General features: G+C 44.4%; 1 protein-coding gene across 1 annotated transcript in view; it reads right to left on the minus strand.

Moving 5' to 3' along the window:
* TMED10 (transmembrane p24 trafficking protein 10) overlaps positions 1–9,445 on the minus strand; it is a 45,213-nt gene extending 35,768 nt beyond the window's left edge. Inside the window, exon 1 of the mRNA XM_510074.9 lies at positions 9,145–9,445. Coding sequence (XP_510074.3) covers positions 9,145–9,369 — 225 coding nt within the window. The 5' untranslated portion in view covers positions 9,370–9,445. The remainder of the gene's footprint in view (positions 1–9,144) is intronic.
* Positions 9,446–10,857: the final 1,412 nt, after the last annotated feature.

The following is a 10,857-nucleotide window of genomic DNA, read 5'->3' on the forward strand; positions in this document are numbered from 1 at the left end:
TGGGATTACAGGCGTGAGCCACCACGCCCAGCCGAAGCATCCTATTCTTTCTCCTTGTCAGCACAGAACAGACCTCAGTACAGATACCAGTAATAAAAAAGCTGAAATACGGTAATTCCAAACAAAATAATCTGAAAACTATAGCATATATACCATCTTTTCCTTCCTTCCTCCCTCCCCTGCCTCTTCGCCCCTCTGCCTCTCTCTCTTTCTCCTCCTCGCCCCCACCCCCACCACTGTCCTTTTCTCCTCCCTCCTCCCTCTCCTCTCTGTCCTCATGCCTAGCCTATAGTATCTTCTCATACAGCTTTTGGTGAGGGAAAAAAGAAGTTATAAGCCAATAGTTTCCCAACTGCCAAGTTACTTCTTCATAATTTTTAGGCTTAAGTTGTGGTAGGCCTGTGATTCAAGGCTGAACTCTTTAAGGGATCTGTTTGGCTTTCTTATCTATAAGCTAGTTGGGAAGGACAGAAATCATAACTTGGTATAAGATCCAAATTTTCAGCCAGGTGCAGGGGTTCATGCCTGTAATCTCAGTGCTTTGGGAGGTAGAGGTGGGAGGATCACTTGAGGCCAGGAGTTCGAGGTTGCAGCGAGCTATGATCATGCCACTGCACTCCAGCCAGAGCAAAATAATAATAAAAATATTACCCAAATTTCTGAGTCCCTACAACAGGCTTTTATTATGGACCTGAAGTAATGGAGGAAACTTCTATATTCACTGTAAATGACGAGTTGATACTTCCTGCTTCAATTATGTGCAGCAAAGTCTTTATACCTGACGCTAGTTAGCTTGATTTAGCCTCACTTTATGAAATGAGTAGGGAAGTATGGAATAGACTCAGTTTGGAGATCTTAACACAAAACGCATCTCAATATAGGTCTGAAATAGAAATCTTTGCAGGAGAGGACCACCCATCATTTCAATCCATTTATCTCTCTCTGCTTCAGAAAGGCCTCCCCTGACCACTCAAACACCCTTTAACCCATCAGTCACCGCCTACTCCCTAGTGCCTGAACTTTCATTATAGTGCTTATCACTACCTGAAATTCTATTATTTTAACTTGTTTTTTGTCTTTGTTCCCCACAAGAGCTTGAGGACCTTGCCCCCTGTTTATCCCCATATTCTCAGCCAGGTCTGACACATACTAAATATTATATAAATATTTGTTGAATGAATGAAAGAATCACAAACTACTCATAATTCCTCTCATTAAAATACTCCATATCTACTTATTTCAATGACATATAGCATGAGGGGCTCTGAGAAGCAATTCAATTTTCATTCAATACAGAGGAAAGAAAAGAGTACTAACATCTATGGAGCACCATAATGGGCCCTGCACAATAAAAACCTCACCCATCTCAATCAGTCCTTCTAACAAGTTTATGAGCTCTACGATTCCCATATTACAGAAACAGGACCAGAGAAGAAGGGTTAAGTAATCCCTGCAAGACCCACATAACCTTTAAATGGTGGAGCTGCTGGGATCTGAACCAAATCTATCTTACTTCAGATCTAGTCTCTACCATACCACAAAGCTTCTCAAGAAGACTAAGATGTTTAACTCAGTTATACAACAATGTGTACATTAAACTAAAGACACAAAGATGAGTAAGACATTAAAGAGTTCACAAAGTAAACACTACACTACATGAAAACTGCCATGTAAAACAAGATGTAATGGTACTACAGTATCTTTTCATACAACTTTTGGTGAGGGGGCAAAAAGAAGTTATAAGCCAATGGGGCACATAGGGGACACAGAAAGTCAAAGATTGATCCAGGTAAAGAGAACATTATATTCAAAGAACTATAAGGTGTTCAGTATAGCTAGAGTCAGAGTGGGAGGAAGCAAATAAAGAGAATGGAAGAGGGAAAGATCAGAGATGAGGCAAAGACAGTGCTTGCTCGTCTGTTCACTAATGCCTTAGGATGAGGTCCTACTATGTGCCAGGCCTTATTTTAGACAAGCATTGCAATGATGAATGAAACCTAGTCTCTGTTCAAGCAGCTTATAGTTTATACCAGGAGATGGGCAAATACACAACTGCAACACAGAGTGGTATATGATAACATAGGTGCATTCACTGGATACTGAGATGTTCCTAGACAGAAAGAAGGTGAATCAGTCAGATTAACCAAGGCACTATATTCACAGAGACCCTTATAAGAAAGACTGCCTCAGGCTAGGCACAGTGGCTCACGCCTGTAATCCCAGCACTTTGAGAGACGGGCGGAGTTTGAGACCAACCTGGACAATATTGTGAAACCCCGTCTCTACTAAAAATACAAAAATTAGCCGGGAGTAGTGGTACGTGCCTATAATCCCAGCTACTTGGGAGGCTGAGGCAGGAGAATTGCTTGAACCTGGGAGGCAGAGGTTGCAGTGAGCCAAGATCATGCCATTGCACTCCAGCCTGGGCAAAAAGAGCACAACTCCATCTCAAAAAAAAGACTGCCTCATTCAGCACAACCACCAAATGCTAAGCTCAGCTGGCCAGGTTCTGCACCAGTCTCCAGTTCTCCTCCTACCTCAAATCAAACCACAGCTGCCTAAAGCAGGGGTGGAAATATGACCAAAGACAAGACAATCCATTGGCTGATCTGAGACCTAGAATGTGGCCTACCATATGAAAAGGAGCTCTGGCACTTAGGAGTTGCACTTCAGAAGCTAAAATGATGCATAGGGAGAATCCTTGAAGCAGTCGTCAAAATATAAGAAAAAGTGGAATGGCCGGGCGTGGTGGCTCATGCCTGTAATCCCAGCACTTTGGGAGGCCGAGGCGGGCGGATCATGAGGTCAGGGGATTGAGACCATCCTGGCTAACACGGTGAAATACAAAAAATACAAAAAATTAGCCGGGCGTGGTGGCGGGCGCCTGTAGTCCCAGCTACTTGGGAGGCTGAGGCAGGAGAATGGCGTGAACCCCGGGGAGCAGAGCCTGCAGCGAGCCAAGATCGCACCACTGCACTCCAGCCTGGGTGAAAGCGAGACTCCATCTCAACAAAAAAAGAAAAAGTGGAACTAAGTGAACGGACACTATGAAAAAGACTGAAAGCTGCTATGGGCTGCATCTGCTCACAAATGTGTTCTGTGGCTTGCATGGTATATTCCATTTTCAAAAATGACACCTAGCTTGTGGTCTCCAAATACCAATCCCCACAAAAAGGAACTAGAATTCCTTAGAGAAACAGTTGTTCTGAGGTCAGAGGATAGACATATACAAGATAAGCCTAGAACACTTTGTTGTGCCAGAAAACAAGGATGCTATCAAAACCTAACAGGATTATGTTGAAAAAATACAGGAGCCAATATGAAGGAACTAAAGGGACAAATTGGGCATAAAGAATGGAAACAACAGCCTAAAACACAATGATTCTAAAAGTTGAAGCCAACAATTAAAAAGAGTTCAGTAAAATACTTTAAAAAAAACCCCAAAAACTCTTGGACAACACTGAAAATGACAAGGGCAACAATTCCTTACTCTGACAATTATCAATTAGAAGAAATAAATTCTGCATTTATCCTACCAACGTGAATGATAAATTTTAGGATAATCAGATGATATTAATTCCTTAAGAATAATTTCAGCTAATAAATATGGAAGGAGTAACAGAATTAGAAAGTCATCATTTCACAACCTTAATGAAATAATAAATGCACACAGTAGTCATCAGCGGATTCCTAAGTGAAAGGTTAATGGGAAACTTTACAATGAAGGCTTTGGGCTATTACCACCCGGGTAGAGAGAAAAATGCCTCCCACACACAAAGATGTCCACATCCTAATCCCTAGAACCCATGAATGTGTTATCTTACATGGCAAAAGGGATTGTGCAGATGTGATTAAATCAGATTAAGGGTCTTGAGGTGGAGAAGATTATCACAAGGGTCCTTATAAGGGAACGAGGGAGGCAGGTGAGTAAGAGAATGAGATGAGATGATGATAGCCGGGGAAGGAGGGAGGAAGAGAGGAAGAAGGGGTGGTGAGGAACAAAGCAGAGGATGGAAAAGGGAAGGAAAGGGAGAGAGTTAAAGATACTATGCTACTGGCTTTAATTTTTTTTTTTTTTGAGACAAAGTCTCGCTCTGTCACCCAGGCTGGAGTGCCGTGGCACGATCTCGGCTCACTACAACCTCCGCCTCCCAGGTTCAAGCGATTCCCCTGCCTCAGTCTCCTGAGTAGCTGGGACTACAGGTGTGCACCACCATGCCCAGCTAATTTTTTGTATGTTTGGTGAAGACGGGGTTTCACCACGTTGGCCAGGCTGGTCTCAAACTCCTAACCTTCGGTGATTTGCCCGCCTTGGCCTCCCAAAGCGTTGGGATTACAGACGAGAGCCACCGCGCCCAGCCTGGCTTTAAAGATGGAGGAAGGAGATATGAGCCAAAGAATACAAGTGGCTTCTAGAAGCTAGAAAGGGCAAGAAAACCGATCCCCACCCCACTCCCAAAAAGTCTCCAAAAGAAACATGGCTCTGCCAAAACCTTGATTTTAGGACTTCTGACCTTCAGAACGATTAAGACAAATCCCTGATGTTTTAGGCCATAAATCTGTGGTAATTTGTTACAGCAGCAATAGGACACTAAGACACACCTTAATCCACTTATCAATCTTAGCAGCAGCAATAAGGGGCACAAAAAGTACTGTGTGTTCCTGCAGTGACACCCTCGACAGAAAGATAAACCTGAATCTGGTTACATCTTTTTTTTTTTTTTTTTTTACACTTTAAGTTCTGGAGGGGTACATGTGCAGAACGTGCAGGTTTGTTAGATAGGTATACGTGTGCCATGGTGGTTTGCTGAACCTCTGGTTACCTCTTTACAGCTGATTCCTTTTACAAAAAATATAGGGGAAGAACTGGTTAAAAGACACCTCTAGGAAGCAAAAGACAACTCCGAAATGCTGTACATTCTTTTAAGAGCAATTGACTCCAACAATTCAATCGCAAGGATAAAAAAGGAGATGAGAGGAAGAGGAGACTGCTCTAGATTAGACACTTGAGAGAGACAACAAATTAACTTTCAAAAGATATTTTTGAGACAAGTGGGATCATACTATATGGACTGGGTATTAAGGAATCATTGTTTTTTTTTTTTTTTTTGGAGACAGAGTCTCACTCTGTAGCCCAGGTAGGAGTGCAGTGGCACAATCATACCTCACTGCAACTTCCGCCTCCCAGATTCAAGTGATTCTCCTGCCTCAGCCTAGAGTAGCTGGGATTACAGATGTGTGCCACCACGCCCAGCTAATTTTTTTTTTAATTTTTAGTAGAGACGGGGTTTCACCGTGTTGGGTCAGGCTGGTCTCGAACTCCTGACCTCGTGATTCGCCCGCCTCGGCCTCCCAAAGTGCTGGGATTACAGGCATGAGCCACCGCGCCTGGCCATCATTGTTCATTTTGTGAGGTGTGATTAGCCACATAACATTGTGGTTTATATTTTTAAAGAGATGCATGCTGAAGCAGGCAGGAATGAAATACATGACATCTGGGATTTACTTTAATACAATTTAGCATGAAATGATATGGCAGAAGCAGTTAAGATGACACGTGTGGAAAGATCCTGATAATTGGTGAATATGAGTAATGGGTAGAAAGGTGAACTCACTATACTATTCCCTATAACACTGAAAACAAATCAATGCCCAAACCAATCTGAATTGGCGGTGAAATTTTTTTTTTTTTTTAATTTTTAGGGGGCCAAACCATTTTATTGAGGAAAATGGAGTGGCAAAGCAGTGGTGAGGACAATGAGATCCATGGCCCTCGGGTGGGCCGGGAGCTCCCAAGCTCTGCAGTGCTGAAACCTGGCTGATGAAATTTAAAAGTCTAGAGCTTTCACATCAAAATCTGGTGTTCCTATTTCATTTGAAAAATCAGATGTGGGCTGGGTGCAATGGCTCATGCCTGTAATCCGAGCACTTTGGGAGGCTGAGGTGGGCGGATCACTTGAGCCCAGGAGTTCGAGACCAGCCTGGGTAACATGGCAAAACTCCATTTCTACAAACAAATATGAAAACAAGCCGGATACGGTGGCATGTGCCTGTAATCCCAGCTACTCAGGAGCCTGAAGTAGGAGGATCACCTGGGCCCTGGGGAGGTCAAGGCTGCAGTGAGCTGTGATGGTGCCACTGGAGGGAGGGAGGGAGAGAGGGAGGAAGAAAGGAAGGAAGGGAAGGAAGAGGGGAGGGGAGGGGAAGGGAAAAATCAGATGTGGCAAAAAGGCCCACATGCTTGCATGGCAAGTCTCATCAAGAACTAAGTATTGGTCACCCCTAATTAACAGTTTCTACTACGTCCAATTATTCTCCCATTTATCACCACTGTTTTTTTTTTTTTAAATACCTGGTCCAATTTATTCAATGATATTACCTATTTGGCATTTGGGTTTAGGACCCTTGTGGTTCCATTAAGCTGGTTAGTAGCAAAAGAACAGAGCAGACACAGGAGAGCAACTGAGTGATGGTAAAGTGCTAGGGTGTATGCACAAAGTCCTGCTGGTTTTTGTTTTGCTTTGTTTTGTTTTGTTTTGTTTTGAGACCGAGTCTTGTTCTGTTGCCCAGGCTGGAGTGCAGTGGCACGGTGTCAGCTCACTGCAGCCACTGCCTCCCAGGTTCTAGTGATTCACCTGCCTCAGCCTCCCGGGTAGCTGGGATTACAGGCACACGCCACCATGCCCAGCTAATTTTTGTATTTTTAGTAGAGACCGGATTTTAGCATGTTGCTGAGGCTGGTCTTGAACTCCTGACCTCAGGTGATCCACCCGCCTGGCCTCCCAAAGAGTTAGGGTTACAGGCATGACCCACCAAGCCCGGCCTAAAGTCCTGCTGTTGAGGTGCCTTCAGCAGCCCTAAATTCAATGTAATTCCCATAAGGCCATGCTAAACTACAGTTCCTGTTATTTATAGAGTACTTACTAGAAGCAAGGTAACATGCTTGGCATTCTAGAAAAGATGAACCTGAAAATAGTTCCTACCCTGAGGATACTAACAGTCTAGTAAGTAGGTCAAGGCATAAACAAAAACAGTTCAGAAAATAAGTGAGTTCAGGGTACTGTTCAGGGTGGCTCCATGTAGAATGCAAAGTGGGAAGTGACCACACGTGTAGCTCAGAAACAGATCATGAAGAGCACAACAAAGCATGTTGAGAAATTTAAACTATCAATAAGCAATAGTGAGCCACTGAAGGGCTTTAAAATATAAGAACAAATCAGACAGCAACACGAGATGAGAGCAAGGTCTCTTTCATTGCTGAAATTCCCTGAGTCCATGAACATCCTCTGAAGAGTTGGAAGCATGATCTCCCACCCCGGAAACACTATATCTAAGCTTCTAAAATCATGCCATCACTATTTTCCTGGGTAGAGAGTTTGATACCCAAAGAGAATAATAAAATGATGGGTCACAGATTAATTGCCCTGAAAATAGTTTGTCTCTCCCAAATAAAGTAGAAATAAATTACATGTATTACCACACTACTGGGTTCCACTACTTTAACATAAGTTATGGTCTTATTATATCTGAAACCCTTTTAAAAAGTAAAAACGAGGCCAGGCGCGGCGGCTTACGGCTGTAATCCCAGCACTTTGGGAGGCCGAGGCAGGCAGATCACGAGGTCAAGAGATCAAGACCATCCTGGCCAACATGGTGAACCCTCATCTCTACTAAAATACAAAAATTAGCTGGGTGTGGTGGCTGGCGCCTGTAGTCCTAGCTACTCGGAAGGCTGAGGCAGGAGAATTGCTTGAAACCGGGAGGCAAAGGCTGCAGTGAGCCGAGATCGCGCCACAGCACTCCAGCCTGGACGACAGAGCGAGACTCCGTCTCAAAAAAAAAAAAAAAAAAAAAAAGTAAAAATGTTTCTATTTAGTATAACAAAAGCCCCATTGTGTTACAAAGAAAAAAAAAGACACTTTGCTTATTGTGAATGAATAAAATTACCTAAAATGCAACCAAATACTGACAGATATCAAACTATATTAATGTCTCAAAGACCAGGCCAGGCTACTCTTAGCTACAAAACAGGACCAAACTGGTATTATGGCAGTAGTTGTCACCATCCAAGAGCATAGTTGGTATTTACATAAAAGAGCCAAGTCCAGATTCTGGCATACCAAAGAAAAAGGACTAGAGACTGAGACCATTTTGTAACCAATAATCGACTTTAATCAATTACAGAAATTACAAATTTAAAACAAGGAAGGAATAAGGTTGCAGCGCTTTTCCCTCAACATACTTAACTACCAAACTAAGTAAGAATCTATTCCATCGCAAGGACAGAAAACCAAACACCGCTTGTTCTCACTCATAGGTGGGAATTGAACAATGAGAACACTTGGACACAGGGTGGGGAACATCACACACCGGGGCCTGTCGTGGGGTGGGGGGAGGTGGGAGGGATAGCATTAGGAGACATACCTAATGTAAATGACGAGTTAATGGGTGCAGCACACCAACACGGCACATGTATACATATGTAACAAACCTGAAAGTTGTGCGCATGTACCCTAGAACTTAAAGTATAATAATAATTATGAAAAAAAAAAGAATCTATTCCATCTGTGACACTTACTAGTTTATCCTACCTCTGAGTCTCAGTTTCCTCATTTGTAAAATGGGGCTAACAGTAGCTACCTACTTCATAGGGTAGTGCATGAACCAAATGGTAATATATGCAAAGTAGCACAGTAACTGACATACCAGATGCTCAATAAATAACATTTTATTAATCGCGGTTAGCTTTGTCTCCTTTACTTTCCTGCAGGTATCGCGGTATCTTATGATGCCAATCCGTATAAATATTCAACACCCCAACACTTATTTGGAGAACCAAATTACGGTTCAATGTATCTGAGACCAAAACTGGTATAGGACGTTGACAACCGCCCCAGCTCAGGTGTCACCACATCCGCCAAAGCCTCGCAGCCCTTCTTGGGGTTCCCAGGCGTTGGTGACCCGCCCCGCCCCGCGACAGGCAACCAGCGGGGTGAGGGGGCGGGCTCCACCGCACGTCCTTTGCGCTCCCGAGAGGCCAGAACAACTCCCAGGCCTCCGCCGGCCCGACTCCCCCGAACCCGAGCCTCCCCTCGCCTAAGCCTGCCGTCTTCCCTCCCGGCCCCACGTCGCCCAATGCCGCACCTTGAGGTGGCTGCGCAGGCCGCCAGCGCCCCCAGACTGGTCGGAGATCTCGTACGCGCCAGTCACTAGCAGGTCCTTGTGGATCTCCTCACGGAGGCACTTGCGAGAGTTAATGGGCAGATGGAAGGAGATGGCGAGGACCAAGCTGGGGCCGAGCAGGAACAAAAGCAGCAACGCTAACGGAAAAGGGCCGCGCCGGGCTGGTGGGCCAGACAAACCAGACATGGTGCTGGAGACTCGTTCACCACCCAAGGCCTCAACCGCGCCGGAACCGGGGGGACCCACGTGACTCACCTCTGACCTACTGATGCCGCCCGCGCCATTTTGGAGACTGGCATGTAGAGAAAGAATCTATAGCGAATCTTTTGAAAAGGGAGGAAAGGATAGGTGCCATGTCAAAACCGCAAGTTTAAGCAGTTAAAGAAGCTTTAATAGAATACTATTGCAACAGTTTTATTTTTGTTGAAGTTAGTGACTACTGAGTCGGCCATGGCAAGTATGGGCAGCCCCGGAAGTAATTCTCCTTTAATTTCCGAAAGAGGTACCCACGAGTTTAAAGGCGAGTGACACCATAGCAACCAAGCCCCAATAGGAAACAGCCACAAGGCCCTTCGCTGGGCCCGCCCACCGGCCGCCTAGGCGCGCAGGCGGGGAATGAGGCTGTGTCTCCGGGGGTGGGGCGGTTTGCAGGCACTCCCAAGCGCCTTTGACACCTTGATGATACCTGGGGGCACTGAGACACTAGAGAGGAAAATTTCGAGGAAAGATTTCAACTTGGCTATTAGAGAATGTGGACCTTAGAGAAGAAGTTTTAGGGGTCACCTGATGAACGTGTGCCGGGCAGACATCCAGTTCATGTCCCGTAGCAGGGTATTTGGGCTGGAGTAATTGTCTGGCTAACTGAATGTACATGGTATTATTATTATTATTATTATTTTAGCAAACATTGAATGTGTTCTAAGCTATATTCAAAATAAATTTGAATTTGGTATTTAAATTGAATAAAACAACATGTTTTGGTCCAGTCTCAGATGAACATAATTAAGGGGTTAGCAGATAAGCGTTGTCAGGGAAAGTGCGTATGTGTGTGTTTTAAGTTCACAAACACTTTAGGGATCAAATTAACTATTAACATTTGCAAATAGACAAGCAAATTGACACGGTAATAATTCATGCATTCATTCAATGGAGTACCTACTGTGTGCCAGACATTATGCTATGCATGTATGTCAACACGTTTAATGATTTAACAGACTATTACTGGGATACTAGCAAATATTCAGAGCTGAAGAATATATGAAAATAAACGGCCAGGCGCGGTGGCTCACACCTGTAATCCCAGCACTTTGGGAGGCTGAGGCGGGTGGATCACGAGGTCAGGAGTTCAAGACCAGCCTGGCCAAGATGGTGAAACCCCGTCTCTACTAAAAATACAAAAAAATTAGCTGGGCTTGGTGGCAGGCGCCTGTAATCCCAGCCACTCAGGAGGCTGAGGCAGAGAATTGCTTGAACCCGGGAGATGGAGGTTGCAGTGAGCTGAGATGGCGCCACTGCACTCCAGCCTGGGCGACGAAGTGAGACTTGTCTCAGAAAAGAAAGAAGGAAAGAAAGAAAATGGATTTGCTCCTTGGCCTTTTGGCTAACATCAAGTGTAGAAAATAAACGTGGAAGACACAATAGCCCATGTTGGGAATCATTACCTACTTTGATTAA

The sequence above is a fragment of the Pan troglodytes genome, chromosome 15 (assembly GCF_028858775.2).
Source record: "Pan troglodytes isolate AG18354 chromosome 15, NHGRI_mPanTro3-v2.0_pri, whole genome shotgun sequence".
Taxonomy (NCBI): Eukaryota; Metazoa; Chordata; class Mammalia; order Primates; family Hominidae; genus Pan; species Pan troglodytes.